The sequence below is a fragment of the Phoca vitulina genome, unplaced genomic scaffold (assembly GCF_004348235.1).
Source record: "Phoca vitulina isolate PV1807 unplaced genomic scaffold, GSC_HSeal_1.0 scaffold9, whole genome shotgun sequence".
Taxonomy (NCBI): Eukaryota; Metazoa; Chordata; class Mammalia; order Carnivora; family Phocidae; genus Phoca; species Phoca vitulina.
In genome coordinates, this window is record NW_022589712.1 from 55,088,340 (window position 1) to 55,107,215 (window position 18,876).

General features: G+C 36.1%; 1 protein-coding gene across 4 annotated transcripts in view; it reads left to right on the plus strand.

Moving 5' to 3' along the window:
* The window catches only part of HACE1 (HECT domain and ankyrin repeat containing E3 ubiquitin protein ligase 1), a 103,531-nt gene that overhangs the window by 37,217 nt on the left and 47,438 nt on the right, over positions 1-18,876 (plus strand). For all 4 annotated transcript variants that reach the window (XM_032408156.1, XM_032408159.1, XM_032408157.1 and 1 more), the window contains 4 exons: positions 6,179-6,275; positions 7,257-7,358; positions 8,435-8,541; positions 15,198-15,348. In XM_032408156.1, coding sequence (XP_032264047.1) covers positions 6,179-6,275; positions 7,257-7,358; positions 8,435-8,541; positions 15,198-15,348 — 457 coding nt within the window. The remainder of the gene's footprint in view (positions 1-6,178; positions 6,276-7,256; positions 7,359-8,434; positions 8,542-15,197; positions 15,349-18,876) is intronic.

Below are 18,876 nucleotides of genomic sequence, written 5' to 3' on the forward strand. Positions count from 1 at the left end.
CCCCCCAATTATTTCTTTTATAACACTTTGTATTTTGTAATTGTTTGTTTACTTGTTTATAGTATCTCTCTCCTACTAGACTGAAAGGTCAGTAAAAGCAAGAATTTTATTCACCACTTTATATTCAATGTGTAGTTACAGTGGTTTGCATTTAGATGCTTAGTAAATGTTTTTGAATGAATGAATTGCTATAATTACATGTTTGAGAAGTATCTTCTATAAAATAATGCATGTATAATAGTTAAATGTAGGTATATTAGTGTTGTGCAGAACGTGGATATTCTTATGGTTAGTCTGAGCATAGAGGTATGGTAAAAGAGTTTTTTAGAAGTACTTTCTGTTAGTATTATATTCCCATCATTAACTTTTATTTCTTTAATTTTTTTAAGATTTTATTTTTAAGTAATCTCTACACCCAACATGGGGCTCAAATTCACAACCCCAAGATCAAGAGTCGCATGCCCCACTGACTTAGCCAGCCAAGCACCCCTCCCATCATTAACTTTTATTTTAGCAAATATTAGATTTCTTTGAACAGAGATAGTTAGGCAAGTCTGATTAAAATTGAAACAAGAAAAGAAATTTATCATTGTAGCAGGATGATAGATATAGAACATGGTTCATTTGTAGGCAGACTTTTTTTCTTTAAATTTTTATATAAATTCTAGTTAGTTAATATACAGTACAATATTGATTTCAGGAGTAGAATTCAGTGATGCATCATTTATGTACAACACCCAATGCTCAACACGACAAGTGCCTCCTTAAAACCTATCACCCATCTAGCCCATCCCCCACCCACCTCCCTCTATCTACCCTGTTTGTTCTCTATTTTTAAGTCTCTTATGGTTTGTTTTCCTCTCTGTCTTCCCCCGCCATATGTTCATCTGTATTGTTTCTTAAATTCCACATATGAGTGAAATCATATGGTATTTGTTGTAGGCATACTTTTAATTTTATTTGTGATATCTAGATATAGGTATACATTAAACATATAAATTATTCCCAGTGTATTCTCTCTGATAAGTGAAAAGGGAAAGGAATGTGGGAAACAGAACAAGTTGACCCTATAGACAAATTAAATTAAAAAAAAAAAAACCTTAATGTAAGTTTTTATTGGTTGAGAGGTATTACTAGATATATCATCATATGCTTTTTAAAAAAAATTCTGGATTACATTCCAAAAGTATTGAGATATATAGGAGAAGGAGCCTTGGAATCAGGGTTCAAATCTTGGCCCCAAAACTGTGTAACTTAAGTCAAGTTTCTTGACCTCTGAAGCTTTTGTTTCTTTGTTTACGAAATGGAAATGCTGCTATTTGGCTTGTGGGACTATAGTGAGAATTAAATAAGATGGCTTATAGAAAGCATCTGGCAGGGTATTTTGCACTTAGTCGTTAGTAAGTGCCTACTAAACTGTAGCACAGTTCTCCACTCCTCAGTGAGCACAAAGTATGGTTGTCCTCAGTTTTATTGCTATACAAGATTTCTATTCTGAGAAATAGTATTCTTCTTTCACCATACAGACCTTTTCGTTTTTTTTCTTTTTGTTACTTATATTCTCATTCTGAGCCATATTTAATTATGTAGTGCTGCTGTGAATGAGTCATTTTCAAACTGATTTTGACCTAAAATTATGATAGGAACTATTTCCCAGCCACTTTTTTCCTCTAGGCATTTTGCATAATACATAATTCATTAGCTTTCTTTCATGTGTACTATAGGCACACAATGATTCCCCCCGTCCCACCCCCATTTTTAGGCAGCTTTGTTTTTAGGACTTTTTTTGGGGGGGCGAGGGAGAGGGGGAGAGAGAATCTTTTTTTGTTTTTAAGATTATTTATTTGAGAGAGAGAGATGAGCGGCAGAGGCAGAGGGAGATGCAGACTCCCTGCTGAGCTGGGAGCCTGACGTGGGACTCTATCCCAGGACCCTGGGATCATGACCTAAGTGAAAGGCAGATGCTTAACCAACTGAGCCACCCAGGTGCCCAGGAGAGAGAGAATCTTAAGCAGGCTCCAAGCCCAGCATGGAGCCCGACACAGGGCTTGATCTCATGACCCTGAGATCATGACCTGAGCCAGTGTCAAGAATCAGATATTTAACTGACTGAGCCACCCAGCCGCCCCTATTTTTAGGACTTTTTTTTTTTTTTTTTTAAGATTTATTTATTTATTTTAGAGAGAGCCAGAGAGTGAGTGCATGGAGGGGAGAGGGACAGTGTCTTTTTTTTTTTTTTTTTTTTTTTAAGAGCACGAGCAGGGGGGAGGGAGAGAGAGAAGCAGACTCCCCACTGAGCAGGGAGCCCGATGCGGGGCTCAATCCCAGGACCCTGGGATCATGACCTGAGCCAAAGGCAGATGCTTAACCGGCTGAGCCACCCAGGTGCCCCGAGGAAGAAGGAGTCTTAGTGCAGAGCCCATTGCAGGGCTTGATCCCACGACCCTGAGATCATGACCTGAGCCAAACAAAGAGTTGGTTGCTTAACCAACTGCACCACCCAAGCACCCCTAGGACTTTTATATAGTATTTACAAATGCCTCAAGTCTTTAAATTGCTAGATTGGTTTTATTTTCAGTTGTATGCTTCCCATTCCCCTGAGTTCTTAAATAAAGGTTTGGATGTATAATGATTTTCAAGTATTTTCTATATCTGGGATAACTTTTTTCTATTAGGAAAAGTGAGGGGGCGCCTGGATGGCTCAGTCGTTAAGCGTCTGCCTTTGGCTCAGGTCATGATCCCAGGGTCCTGGGATCGAGCCCCGCATTGGGCTCTCTGCTCAGCGGGAAGCCTGCTTTTCCCTCTCCCACTCCCCCTGCTTGTGTTCCCTCTCTTGCTGTGTCTGTCTCTCTGTCAAATAAATAAATAAAATCTTAAAAAAAAAGGAAAAGTGAGAGTTAGCTGGGATTATATAGATACAGTAAACTAGTGAGATGTTTATGTAATTATAGACATCTGCAGTAGAGAAATAGAAAAAGGTGTGATTCTGAACATGGATTTGTAGCTACTGCCAAGCAACTTCTTTCAGTTCACAATCAAAGCCATATAAAACAGCCAGAGACTCAAAATTGTAAACTTTAGAATAGGAAAGACTATTAGAAAATACAGTCTCTTTGTTTTATAAGTTGTTCCAGAAAAATACTGCAGTATATGTGCTATATGCACTTTAGCCAAGTTTTCAGATCATATCCTTGAAAGCCTAAAATTAGGAGACTGAAGGTGCTTGAAAAATCACTTCTAAATGCATTAGAAGTACTATAGCTTTCTTATTAAATCTTTGCCAACTTAGTTTCCAGAGAATGCATTGGCATTTCCTTGAAGGGACTATTATCTCAATCAATATAAAAAAAAAAATAGTTGAATTGTAAAGAATATTTGTTCACTGGGCAAATTTTTGCAGTTATTTGGACTGAAAAATCTTTTATGCAACACTCTGAGCAGTTTGTTATAGGTTAGTCTTTTTTCTTTTTTTTTAAGATTTTATTTATTTGACTGAGAGAGACACAGCAAGAGAGGGAACACAAGCAGGGGGAGTGGGAGAGGGAGAAGCAGGCTTCCCGCTGAGCAGGGAGCTCGATGCGCGGAGCCCGATGCGCGGAGCCCGATGCGCGGAGCCCGATGCGCGGAGCCCGATGCGGGGCTCGATCCCAGGACCCTGGGATCATGACCTGAGCTGAAGGCAGACGCTTAACCACTGAGCCACCCAGGCGCCCCTGTTATAGGTTAGTCTTAATGTCGTGCAATATTGTCGGTGAGGCACTTGAAGCCCTAATCGGGTTATGCAGATTTTATATATATTTTAGTTCTTGTTTCTTGCTTTTAATTTATTTTTGAAATGAAATGTTACCTGATCGTAGATGAGATTTTAATGTAGTTTTAGAAATTACTCCAGTTTTCTAAAAATGTCAAAATGGTATTCTTTTTCCTTCATGATAATTATCCTTTTTGCTATATATGATAAATAAAATTATTTGGAGACTTTGTAAAACCACATATATTCAACAGTGTCCCATTTGTACATGGTGATCTTGTCTGTCCATTGTGTGTGATCCCCATTTTATTTTTCTCATAGCATGTATCCCCTTGCACCTTGTACCATACTCTCTTGAGTACTAAATTGTTTACTCTTTGAGGGCAAACTCTGTTTATTCATCTTGGTTGAATAATATATAGATGAAAGATTTTGGAGTTAGACTGACCTAGATTCAAATTCTCCTCTGTCATGTAACTGTGATCTTGAATAACTGTGGTTTTCTCAAGTCATGGTTTTTTCAACTGAAAAATGGAATGAATACTTATTTTATAATAGTGTCAGGATTAAGTCAGACTTTGTACAAAGAACTGAGCATTATGCTTGTCATTTAGTAGATCCTAAATAAACTGTGATTCAGGTCTTTTTTTTTCTCTGTAGTACACTACTTTACTTAATGCTTATTTGTCAAATGAATGGTACCTGAAGTTAAAAACTATAATTCAACATATGTATTGAATATATGTTATAAGCCAACTACTGTGCTTGGTGCTATGGAACAAATATATTGTGAAGAAGTTTATAGTTTAATTGGAAAGATTGGACACATGGATATTAAATAATTATAGAAGAAATGTCATTAAAGTTGAACAGACTAGCTTTGCAATTTTGGGTTTTTCAGAATCAAGCGTAGTAGCAAAGATAACACTGTCTCTCTAATAAATTAATAAGTTAGTTTCTTTTCACTTAGCTTTCATTTTTAGGTATTACAAAGAATAGAATGGTGTTAATTGTAAACTCTTGCTGTTAGCTTTAATATATAATGTGTTGACCAGTACTCCCAGCTTAATGACAAATGATGCTTGATGAAGACTTTTCTTGATGTACAATAGTAAAACTACCTACTGTTGCTTTTGGAAAGATTGCTGATTTATTTGGTTTCTTGGTTTTCTGGAATAAATTAGGCACTGTTCTTAAGCCAGTTTTGGCCTCTTGATATTTGTATTAAGCTAAGTAATCAGTATGACAATAAAGTATTGAGAGAGTGATATATCTATAATATCTGCCATCACATTCATAGTAGGGTTTATTAAACTTAAAAAATTTTAAATTGTTTAATGCCATTTGGTTATAAATTACACTTTATGCAGTGTCATTTTGTGGTAAAGAATGAGTGGTTTTTTTTTTTTTTTAACTCTGAGAAATCTGTGTGTCTTTCTCTTTGGGAAATGACATACTGGTTTGGGTATAATGGTATCGTAGAAGAGTCTTGTTTTGGAAGACAGGGATCTGAGTTCTAGTTTCACCTGTGCTTGAGTTAGTAGCTTTTGTCATCTACAAAACAAATTTTTGATTAGATACTCTTCTAAACCGTATGACTTCTTTGGGCATTTCGTAAAATTAACTTCCAACTGTAGTGTCTGTGGATTGTAACTTTATTTTTTATTGTCTAGAGTATCTTGGATCAGATTAGCTCACTGAATAATGAGACCTAGAGTCTAGTGGTTACTGTCTTCAAATTAGCTTCCTCCTAGCTGAAAGAATGATGGTTACTAATTTTACTCCTACTAGAAAGAGAATAAGTAGAATGGGCATGTGGATAAGAGCATTGTTCATTCTAGATCAGATTAAATAGCTGTCAACAGAAGCCAAACTGAGTGGGTTGATAAAATGAAGGTTGAAAGCTAGATAGTATTTTTGGATAATTAATCCCTACCCTTCCCTCATTCTCTTATTTTGATAGTTGTATTTTCTTCTTCCTTCCTTCCTTCCTTCCTTTTTATTTTTTTGCCAAGTATTAAAGTGCCATAAAATATACTCTTGTTTTGAATATTGAGGTTTTTTTTGACTAAGAGGTCTAGAGACTTGGATGGGTGTGGTAGGAAGAAGGTTGGAAATGATTGAAAGAAAAAAATGGAGCATAAGCCTGAGTAGTAGCTGTTTATCCCTAAATGTTATGATTTATTGTAGGTAATGTGTTCTAAGTTCAATTCTAAGATTTAATAAGTCAGTTTCCTATCTACGTGATGAAGGTATGATTTAACATTGGGAAATGTTTTCCTGGATGTTGAGGATGTAATTCAGATCTTCCTCTCAATTTTTAAAAATTGTTAGTCTTCTCTTGATTCATATTGACTGTCCATAATTGATAGAGAAAGACTTTAAATTAAAAAAAAATTTTTTTAACATGGTTTTACTTCTGTACAGTCACGGTCAGAGAGACACAGCACAGATTCTTCTGTTACGAGGAGCTAAATATCTGTCAGATAAAAATGGAGTAACGCCTCTGGATTTATGTGTACAGGTATGTTGTTAATGTATATTCTTAGCCCTTTACTTTATAATAGAGACTGAGACTGGTAAAATCACCTTTTTTCCTCAAATGAGAGGGTGGATGCAAAGATTTTTATTCTGTAAAGAATATGATTTTTTTTAAAGAATATGATCTTTTAAAGGAACTGTGATAGTATAAGAAATATATATTGGTCTTTATCTCAGTTCCTAACACAAGAGCTTCTCAGGCACTTGGAATCTCCAGAGTGATAAGAATGTCTTTTTGTACATTAATGAGATGGCTGGTGGCTTAAAGCCTCTGATAGCTTCAGGATGGGTGCTGATTGCCTGGAAGCCAGTCATGTGACTCCCAGGGAGGTGAGAGGGACTGGAGGTTGAATTCAGTCATCAGCGACCAATAATTTAATCGATCATGCCTATGTAATGGAACTTCCATAAAAACCCTGTATACAGTGGGGTTCTCAGGGAACTTCTGGGTTGGCAAACACATCAAAGTTGTGGGATGGTGGCATGCCCAGAGAGGGCATGGAAGCTCTGTGCCCCTTCCCACATACCTTACCCTGTGCATCTCTTCCATTTGGCTGTTTCTGAGTTGTATCCTTTATAATAAATAAAGTGTTTCCCTGAATTCTGTGAGCTGTTATCAAACAGCAAATAGCAGATTATCAAACCTGAGGGGGTGGTTTATGGGAACTCCTGACTTAAAGTTGGTTAGTTAGAAGTATGGGTGGCCTGGACTTGTGAGTGTCTTCTGAAGTGGGGGCACTTTTATGAGACTGAGCTCCTAACCTGTGGGGTCTGTGTTAACTCTGGGTTAGCGTCAGAATTGAATTAAATTTTATGACAGTTGTTGTCCACAGAGAGTTGGAGAATTGCTTGGTGTGGAAAACCCACACCTTTAGTGTCAGACTGGTGTGTAGAGGAAATAAGTTTTCCATTAGGAACTTCTTTTGAACCTAGATAATTAAAAAAAATTTTTTTTTTTTTTTAGGGTGGCTATGGAGAGACATGTGAAGTATTAATTCAGTATCACCCTAGGCTTTTCCAGACAATTATTCAAATGACACAGAATGAAGATCTCCGAGAAAACATGGTAATGTAATTGTACTAGTAGCTTGTAAATGAACAGGTTTTTTGTTCATGTTTGGCATATATGGCATTTTAAAATGTGCCTAGTAATTTTAGTATTATAAATATTTTAATGATTCAGATTTGCTTGTCTGCGTTATAGGAAAGTATGTGCTGCTATTAATAAACTTTGTGCTGCTATTTAGCCCTACGAGTCTTCTGCCCTCAGGGTCTTTGTTTTGTTTTTAAAGATTTTATTTACTTATTTATTTTAGAATGCACACATGTGTTGGGGGGCGATCAAGGGGAGAGGGTGAGAGGTAGACTCTCAGGCAGACTCTGCACTGAGCCCAGAGCCAACCTGGGGCTTAATCCCACAACCCTGAGATCATGATCTGAGCTGAAACCAAGGGTCAGATGCTTAACCAACTGAACCACCCAGGTGCCCCGAGGTCTTTGGTTTTTGCTTAAAATAATTGGAATTTTCCCCATAGGTAGGGGAAAATAATCTCAGGAGGAATATCATAATGTCATTGGTAATCGCTTGTTTATTGAGCTCTGTATTATAATAGCTTTACTCTGAAAAATTGCGGAGTTTATACTTCTCTTATATTTTAGAAGTTTGGAATTAAATTTCTGTAAATGAACTTGGTGATTTCTTTTTTTTTTTTTAAAGATTTTATTTATTTATTTGACAGAGAGAGACACAGTGAGAGAGGGAACACAAGCAGGGGGAGTGGGAGAGGGAGAAGCAGGCTTCCCGCTGAGTGGGGAGCCCGATGTGGGGCTCAATCCCAGGACCCTGGGATCATGACCTGAGCCTAAGGCAGGCGTTTAATGATTGAGCCACCCAGGCGCCCCTGAATTTGGTGATTTCTATCTATTTGCATTTTTCATTGCTTTAAAAACTGGGTGATTTTGAAAGGATTTTATGTCATGTCTATATTAGCTTTTGAATTTATGCAAGGCAAAATAACTGTAAAGGACTTGATTTCAGCTAATTGGCTTTGGGATACTTTTTAAACTAATAGGTATATAATTTCTTGATAAAGTTTAATGGATTATTGTATAATCACATTTTTTTATTTGTAAAAAATTTAGTTGCGGCAAGTTCTGGAACATTTGTCTCAGCAAAGTGAAAGTCAGTACCTAAAGATTCTAACAAGCCTTGCTGAAGTTGCCACAACAAATGGGCATAAACTGCTTAGGTAAGTGTTCCAAAATATAAGCAAATCAATAGGTAGCAGTATCTGTCACCTTTGTCTCCTTTCAGGCTTTTCTGGGAATGGTTTATTTTGTTTGATGTTTTTGTCAGTGCGAAGGTGTTTTAAAAATTTGCTGATTTATTATTGTTTCGTTTTAAAAGACCAGGGCAATCAACTATTACTGAGAGACTTTAGTTTCTCTAGAGGGACTAAAAGTAGAGAGTTACTTAAGTGGATTTGGACATAAGTGTCTAAAATCCTATAAAATGATAGATTAGTCCTAAGTAAATTGTACATGAAGAATAATCAAGAAAGTTTAGGAGTCTTTTTTTTTTTTGGTCCTTCCCCCAAGAAAATAGTTTAGGAATGTTGATCACTAATTTATAGAACTCTGTGTATGGGCTACTGTTCAGCCTCTCAGTATACCCTCATGACCCCTTATAAAGTTTTTGCCCTAAACTGTCCCCCTTCATTCAGTTCTTTATTCTTTCCAAAAGATGCTATGGTTTTAATGGCTCATTGCTATATCCATGGAGGTAATGCCTTTATATTACTTGCATTTATATGTATTGTATTTTCCTGCAACTATACTTCACTGTATATGGTTAGCTGCCCCAATTAGGAATAAACAGCCACTTAGGGGCACCTGGGTGGCTCAGTTGGTTAAGCGTCTTTTGATTTCGGCTCAGGTTGTGATCTCAGGGTCATGAGATTGAGCCCTATTTGGGTTCCATTCTCTGTGTGGAGTCGGCTTCGGATTCCCTCTCTCCCTCTCCCTTTGCTTTTCACCCTGCTTGTGCTCACGCACACATGTTCTCTTTCTCAAATCTTAAGGATAAACAGTCATTTAGAAATGGTTAATGTGTTTTTTCTTAGCTTATAAATTTGGCCTACTTCTAATTTGGATGCTTTCCCCTTTGCAGTTTTCTTTTCACTTCTCTTAAGACATTGACAGTCTTAGAATGGGTCACAGTCTTCTCTCATCTCTGTGGTTGCAACTGGAGTTTCTTCCTCCCAACTCCATGCTGTTTTTATAAATTGGCTACATTGTTGAGTCCATTATGATAGCCCTTTGTTTCTGTCTTCCTTCAGACCAGAATCACACTCTGTACTGTTTATTTAAAAGGATCTTTGCTAGGCCCCTTACCTTTCATGATACCAGGGTCACCCCCTTGTGTTCTTTTATCCATTACATCTTTCTTCAGCATTTCTACTCACTATAGCATTTGCTGTTTTTTTTTTTTTTTTTTTAGTTTCTACCTTTGAGACTACTTTAGGTTGTTTATTGAATTCATTGAATTTCAGCTTTATATAATGCTCTTGTTTTATTTAGTCATTTCTATTAATCCATTTATTTGATGAGGACTTTCTACAATTCAGACATACTAAATAAAGGCATGGCTTGGGAGTCAGCCAGACTCAGGTTTAAATCCAGATATCACTGTTTGCTGTGTGATCTCAGCAAGTAACTGTTTTGAGTTTACCTTTATCATTTACCCATATATCTAATACATGTTTCTGAATGCCTGCTATCCACCAGGCCATCTGGTAGGTGATTGTGAATAAAACAGATAAGATCTCTCCCTATACTTAATTTACAGCCTGGTCAGGATTTTAGTTCCTTGTTGGAAAATGGTATTAAATATCTTCTTAATGAATTATAAAAATACAATGGTAAGGTACTATAAAGTGCCAAGCATATTGTCTCGCACATAGTAGAGATGATGATGATGATTATATAAATGGAAAAATCCCGGAGATAATGATTATGGTTATTATAAATAGTCTACATTTCTTTCTTTCTTTCTTTTTAAAGATTTTATTTATTTATTTGACAGAGAGAGATAGCGAGAGAAGGAACACAAGCAGGGGGAGTGGGAGAGGGAGAATAGGCTTCCCGTGGAGCAGGGAGCCCGATGTGTGACTCGATCCCAGGACCCTGGGATCATGACCTGAGCCGAAGGCAGACGCTTAACGACTGAGCCACCCAGGTGCCCTCTTTTTTTTTTTTTTTAAAGGTTTTATTTATTCATTTGAGAGAGACAGAGCACAAGTGGGGGCAAGGGACAGAGGGAGAAGCAGACTCCCCACTGAGCAGGGAGCCTGACGTGGGGCTCGATCCCAGGACCTGAAGGCAGACGCTTAACCAACTGAGCCACCCAGGCGCCCCAGTACTCTACATTTCTTACATTAGAAAACTGACCTGTTTTTTTCTATTTAAGTCTTTGTCCTATTTTTTGCTTTTCCACAGTAATGAGAAAGCCTCTGTTTTTATGTATTTATGTTTTTAAGTTTACCTTTAATACTTATTAACCAGGCACTAGCTAAGGAACATTCACATTATTTCATTTAAACCTCACAGTAATTTTGTTATTTAGGTAGTTATTTCCATTTGACATAGAAGAAAACTGAAGTTTAACCATTTACCAAGATAACACATAGAAGAACCAGGATTCCTATTCTCACTAATAGAGAGCAGATTCTGGGTTACAATCTAGCTCTTAAAAGTAACAAGGAGATTAGTGGAATGGAAGTAGAATGGGAAAAAGGGAGCCATGACCATAACAGGTTTTAAAACAATTTTGCCAATATGTACTTGCCTCACTGCTTATAGTGCTACTTTTCGTATGCTCTGTGAAATCTGTTAATTATGGCCATTTTGGGGCTCTAAGTATCTTTTTTTTGAGATTGGTAGTGAGTATTGGTTATTAGTATTTTATTAGAATTTATTGTATTGTTTACTCTTTTGGGAAATCCTGTGTTTCTCCTTTATTCTTGCACTTCTACCGTGCTCACCAGATGTGTGGGTTTTTTATTCCCCATACCAAGAAATTCTTTAGACATCAGCTGGTGTACAGTTTAACTCAGCTTTGACAATTGTCCATCTAGAGATATATCAGATCTCATAGGTTAAGGGCTCATTCCTATGAGACTGCTCCCACTTTCAGATGCCAATTGCAAGTAGTAGGTCCCCAGGTTACCCACACCTTCTGTCTGACTTCACTTCAAATCAGAGGTTCTCATGACCTCTTTCCTCTTAGATTTGGAAGCTCCCCGAACCCCGTATTTTGGGCTTTTTGTGAAGGCTTTATCTTGTAGGCATGTTGGTCATTAACTGCATTTCCAGGCCCTCTCCCCTTTTTGGAGATTGTGGTGTGGCGCTGGAAATTCCAAGCTTCTAATCATGACTTCATCCAGGAGCCCACAGAGAGTCACCTGAGTAGAACAAAAGACATTGCTGTCACCCAGGAAATTACAAAGGATTTAGGAACTCTATGTCAGGAAATGGGGTCAAAGACCAAATATTAGGACAAAAGATGCTCCTAGTGCTCTTATCACTTAAGAAATTATGAGGGTTTTAGGAACTCTGTGCCAGCAACCAGGAGTAGAGACCAATATATATGTTTTCTATTATCTCACAATTGCCAATGTAGAGGCTTAAGAGGATCTCAAATATAAATTATTCTCCTCTGCCAGTTTATGTTTCATGGTACTTCAGCAAATTGTCTCCCTTTTGTTTATTCATTTGTGAATCATTTTATGTTTCTTAACCCACAATGTGATATAATTTTGGCCACGTACTTTAATAGAAATTTTAATTAAGGAAACTGATTCAAATATGTATTTAGTGATAGATGTTATTTAGCTTACTTTTGAAAAAGCTGATAGCCTTTTGTCTAACTGATTCTAGGAATATTTACTAAAGATAATAAATATCTACTGAAGGCCCTTTTGCACATAATGTTGTGTTTCACTAAATAAGTTAGTTATCTTGCTTTCTGTATACTTTTGATTAAAGATAAAGATAGTTATCAGTGTGCAAATGAACAGAGAAATTATAGCTGTTTGCTTAGTGAGACACTGAATGAAAGTATACTCTTACGTAAACCAAAGGTAAGTATATCGATAGGGCTTTGCATTAGGAAACTAATGTTAAAACTTTTACATTGAGACACCTCACGGCTTGGGAAGAAATTACCATTTTATAATCAAATGGAGAAGGATATAATGAAGTTTGGATTTATGATCTTTTTGTTTAATACTAAAGAGATATTTCACTGGTTGTAAAGTGAAAAATAACATTTTTTAGATCCAGTGAATCAGCTTGGAAGAAGTTTAAAGGGTACAGTAAATAAAATTATTAAACTGTATTAATAATTGATAGTGATATTCAGATTCCACTGTGTAAGAAAATACTTAAGATAACTCATGATGTGTGTCCTAGATCAGGTACTTAAATCTTTATGTATATGGTAATTTTACAGAGGAAAGTCAGATTCACCTCTTTCTCATGGAAGAATTTGAGTCATCATAGTTAACTTTTCCAAGAGTCACAACACAAAGAAGGAAATAGTTTCAGCCAAACTACATTTCTATTTTGTCATTCTCATCAATCTTAGGATATAAAATTAGAAACACTTCATAAAGACAAATACGTAAAAATCAGTACAAGCTAAAGTAGTAATTCTATACCCATTTGATTCAAAGTTACTAAAGCAAGTTTTGCTAATGTGATAGAGCTGTTCCAATTCAATACAGCATGGATAGCAGTAACTGTTATATTTTACTAACACTTGTAACTGATAGCTAATTTTTATTGACCGTTTTTTAACAATTTCATTATTCTTACAATGAGAAACAACATGAATATTGAAGTGAAAATGTCAGAAAATTTTGGGTTCACATGTCACCAGGATAGAAAATACCCTCTATTTGGCACTTACCACACTGGAATACTTTTAGCAGTAGGCATTTGCTATTTCCACATTATTAATTCCTTTTTTTATTATTATTATTGATGTGTAGTTGTCATACGTTATATTAGTTTCAGGTGTACAAGATACACAGTGATTCAGCAGTTCTGTACATTACTCAGTGCTCACCATAAGTATAGTCACTATATGTCACCATACAACGTTATTACAATATTATTGAGTATATTCCCTATACTGTACTTTTCATCTCCTTGACTTATTTTTATAACTGGAAGTTCGTACCTCTTAATCCCTGTTACCTGTTTTGCCCATCTCCCCATCAACCTAATCCTTGACTTTTTTTTCTCTCAAATTTTTTTTATGTTATGTTAATCACCATACATTATTACATCATTAGTTTTTGATGATTCATTGTTTGCGTATAACACCTGGTGCTCCATTCAGTACGTGCCCTCTTTAATACCCATCACCAGGCTAACGCATCCCCCTACCTCCCTCCCCTCTAGAACTCTCAGTTTAATCCTTAACTTTTTTTAATGTTAAAGGATACCTAAAAATATCGTAGAGGAAAATTTTAGTGAGCTAAGTAAAATACACTTAGGGAAAGATAGGGTAAGCTTTGATAATTAATGTATACAAAGACAATCATACCATTCTGCCCAAAAGTTTATGTAACTCTTTACTCTGCTTTTGAGCAACTGTTGTAATACAAGATAACTGATTAGAGGGGCGCCTGGGTGGCTCAGTTGGTTAAGCGGCTGCCTTCAGCTCAGGTCATGACCCAGGGTCCTGGGATCAAGCCCCGCATCGGGCTCCCTGCTCAGTGGGAAACCTGCTTCTCCCTCTCCCACTCTCCCTGCTTGGGCGCCTGGGTGGCTCAGTTGGTTAAGCGGCTGCCTTCGGCTCAGGTCATGATCCCAGAGTCCTGGGATCAAGCTCCGCATCGGGCTCCCTGCTCAGCGGGAAACCTGCTTCTCCCTCTCCCACTCCCCCTGCTTGTGTTCCTGCTCTCTCTGTCTCTGTCAATTAAATAAATAAATAAAATCTTTAAAAAACAACAAAACCCCCCCCCCAAAAAACCCAAGATAACTGATGTTAGAGATTTCAAAATAAAACCACCCCCTGAGCAACAACGACTACTTTTTTTAAGATCTGTCATTAGATTCAGTAAAGATTTAGCCTAACTCCTACAGTTTCTCTGTGGAGGGGTAGTTGATTGATATTTGTAATGATGAACAATCCCCAGGCACTATAAGATTCTGAAGGGCTTTTTGATTTGTCAAAGGAGGTCTATATTATAGTCAATTGGATTTGAGTTTTTCTTTTTTTTTCATAGTGGGATGTATATTCTATATTTATGTAGAGTCATAAGACTACCCATTATGTAGAGAACCACCCTTGCTGATAGTAACTTTAAGATTATTCAATTTGTAAATATTCTACTGTACATGAACAATTGGTTACTGTTCTGGGGAGAGGTGGGGAAATGAGGTTATGGATAGGAGAGTAGAAAGTTCAGCTTCTTCAGTTGAGTTGTGGGTTGACTTAAGAGCATAACATTTCTATCATTGTTTCTCTGTGAAATGTTCTCAGAGTTCTAAAGACTCAGTGTAATTTACATACATACTTTTGGAAGTGGAAATTGGAGATTGCCTTAAGTTGGTGCCTCAAGAAACTGTTTAACAGTGGTCCTTTACTTCATATTTTTATGCTTTGATTATCAGTTATATTCTGGGTGCTTAAACATTAATAATTCATTCATATGCAATTCAAGTAATGTATAGCAACTTCCTATTAAAAAAACATTCGAACCCTATCATGATAGGAATTTTGCTAGTTATGTTAGGAAACCCATGGTCAGTGTGACAAAAAGGTCTTAAGTATTTTAAAATATAATTTGTTTTATTCCACCTAACCTGTTCATATTTTAATTTTTATTTTCAGCCTATCTAGTAATTATGATGCTCAAATGAAGAGCCTTTTAAGGATTGTGAGGATATTTTGTCATGTCTTTCGAATTGGTCCATCCTCTCCCAGTAATGGAATCGATTTGAGCTACAACGGGAATAAAACTCCAAGAAGCCAGGTGTTCAAGGTCAGAAAAGTACATGATGTTGTTAGGAAGATAATTGAAAAAGAGATGAATTTGATAAAACATGCATTCATTAGTCAGAAACCTCACAAAGTTCGATTCATACTCATACCACTTTTAAGTTAGGCACACCTTTCCCCTTTCGTTTCTGTCTAATCAGCAGCAATCTTAAGTGGTGAGTTTTCTATATTTTTCTTAAAACTAACATTTTAATTCTATTAGTGTTGTATTCTAAAGGGTAAAGATATTTATTATTTAAATCTACATTTTTATTGGATTAAAGGTTTTAAATGTGACAGTATGCGGCGTCATGCTTTTTTAAAAAAAAATTCTTCAGAAGGAAAGAAAATATCTAGTTTTCTTTTTTTTCCTTGTGTCCATTTATTTTTTAAGTTTTTTATTTTAATTCCAGTTAGTTAACATACAGTGTTAATGTTAGTTTCAGGTATACAATATAGTGATTCAGCAGTTCCATACATCACCTGATGCTCATCATGACAGGTGCACTCCTTAATCCCCATCACCTGTTTAACCCATCCCCTCACCCACCTCCCCTCTGAAAATACCTAGTTTGTATTTAGAGGTTATTATCATATGTGTGGTATGTGTGTGTGTCTGTGTATGTGTTTTTGAAGTAAGATTACTTTCATTTCCTAGGTTTACTACCAGTTAATTCTTGAGATCACTTCAAGGAAAAATCATTGAGATATTTTCTTTCTTTCTCTTTTCTTTTTTTTGAAGGGAGAGAGCATGAATGGGGGGGCGGTGGTGGCGGGAGGGCAGAGGCAGAGGGAGAAGCAGGCTCCCCACTGAGCAGAGAGCCCGTGGCGGGGCTCCATCCCAGGACCCCTGAGATCATGACCTGAGCTGAAGGCAGATGCTTAACCAACTGAACCACCCAGGTGCCCCATATTTTCTTAAAATATTTTGTATTGCTTCAGCTGTTTCCTGTAAGACCCAAGACAATGTTGCTACCCAAATTAAATTACAGTTTTATGAATTAAGCAAAATGAACATGGCTATAATTGCTATTGTTAAGGCTTTTTTTGTGGCATTATATTTTTAAATAACTCAGATGTTGGACAAATGTGTAACTTTGTAACTGTTTTCATGTTATTTTTTTAAAGGTAATTTATCCTAAGAGATTTTCATCGTATAAAATTTGCTTTTGGGTTCACAAAGGCTTATATTTCTTTAGTCTTTTGAGTATAAATATAGGTTGTCTATCCAAAAAGTGATACAAATATTTTTATGTGCCAGTTCCTCAAAAACTAGTTATGATTGACAGCTTTACGGTCTTTAAAATTTGAAGTAAAACTAATGACCTATGCTAAATGATTTTTTTCTTACGTGGAAATTTTTTTGGCAGACACTTACAAATAAGTGTTTTGTAAGCATTTTGACACTAGTAGATTCTTTAATAGAATCTACTAAAATAGGATTCTTTAATAGAATCTACTAAAATAGGTATGAGAGGCTTTTAGAAAGGTATGTGTGTCTTGCATCTGTTTGTCTGCTTCACTGTTTTTTAAAGAATTAGTGTAGGACAGAGTTTTCAGCTGTGTGTGTGTGAGTGCGTGAGAGAGAGATTCTTTTTCCTTCCTTTTTTTTCCCCTATTGTGCCACCTCCTGGAAGAAGTCAGTTATACATCTTCTTGCAATTCAAATTTTGGCTTTTCACATAACACTTCTTCAGCACTAGTTTGGAGTGATAATTTACTGTCCTTGCAAAATTTGAATCTAATTATTGATCTACTGTTTTGTCAGTGCTGTTTTAAGTGACTTTTACTGCTTAAACATTCACATTACTTGCAGTTGTTCTTAATGTATTCTGGTGTGGCCCATGCTGTTAGTTACTAAATCTAGGCTTGATTTGATTTTCTGCTTATCCTTTCTACTTATCTGTAATGAATAGAAAATCAAATCAGGTGTAGATACAGTCACTCTTATCCAAATTGCATGTAGGTTATATATACTATTGCCTGATTTTTTGTTGTTAAAATTTAAGTCTGCTGTGTTTCCTAATGATATCAGAAAATAAGTAATGTGCTAATTCGTAGCCTCTGTATAGGAATTTAATGCTTGATTTAAAATGTTAGTTTTCTATCTGGCCCATCAGTACAGGTATAACAGAGTAGGAAAGGGTGTCATTGGTTTTCTTTGAGCTTTTCTTTTATGGTATCTAAACTCCGTTTTGATTGTGATATATCAATGACATATATAATACAAAAGTTCTTTTTTTCTATTTTTTTCATTTGTTAGTTTCTTTTTTTTCTTAAGTTATTGCTTTCTGCATTATTGACAACTTCTTTTGCCTCTGACCACTTATTTTCTCTTAAATTTTGACCTTTCACTTTGGTAAAATATTTTTATTACAAAACTCACCTAATTTTTTTTTTTAAAAGATTTTATTTATTTTTCGACAGAGAGACAGCGAGAGAGGGAACACAAGCAGGGGGAGTGGGAGAGGGAGAAGCAGGCTTCCCGCTGAGCAGGGAGCGCAAGGTGGGGCTCAATCCCAGGACCCTGGGATCATGACCTGAGCCGAAGGCAGACGCTTAACGACTGAGCCACCCAGGTGCCCATAACTCACCTAATTTTTTAAAAAAACATTAGCTGTTACTATTAAAAACTTATAGTCTCTTTCATATAATTTTATGAATTAAATGTAGACGAGGATGACAAAATGATCTGCCCTCCAGCTTACAAGGATAAAAAAGAAAAACTACATTGTCGTCTATTTATATAAAGTCTTCTGTTCATTGTGGGGTGATTCACAGTTGTAAAGATCGTAACCATTTCCTGAGTTCCTGCAATGCTAGACTGGAAATACCATTTTAATTTTTACCACATTTTGTCTAAGGTAGCAATTGATCCCTACTTTCCATTTCATTAACTAGGTACTCTAACATGTCACTTTATTGTTAGGATTAACTAATGGGTTTTCCATTAAGAATGAGTGGGTTTATAGGCCATGTGGTTTTAGTAGGTGAAATTGTTTAACATCCTGTTATTAGTTTTCTGATTTATCTTATAAATCCTTTAAGTTAATCTTAACACTTAGCCATTTTTTTTCAGTGTTAAGAGATTTTTATCTAGTGCTTTGGGAACTTTGGGGCATCTGAAGGAGAAGGTAGTTATGATTATTGAAGCAGTGTGAGCATGGGGAAGACAATTTAGGTTTCCTGAGTCTTGATATGCTGTGTGTGTGTGTGCGCGTGTGTGTGTGAATAGTAAGCTGTGACTATTAACACTTTCGTAGAGTTATAATTGGGAAAAATTTGGAAGCCAGGAAAGATTGAGAAACTTTTAACTTTAAAATCTTATCTTCTGGGTTATAACATTTGACATTATCAAATTGAGAATAGACTAACAGAAAACTTCAAGTTACTATTAAAGAACTTAAGTTAGTAATACTTTCCTGTCAAATTTGTATCTCACTTTGGTATATGGATCTTAAATTTTTTAAAATTGTCCGATAAGTCTGAGATTATATGTTATAGTTTTGAAATAGATCTTAAAATGTTTTGA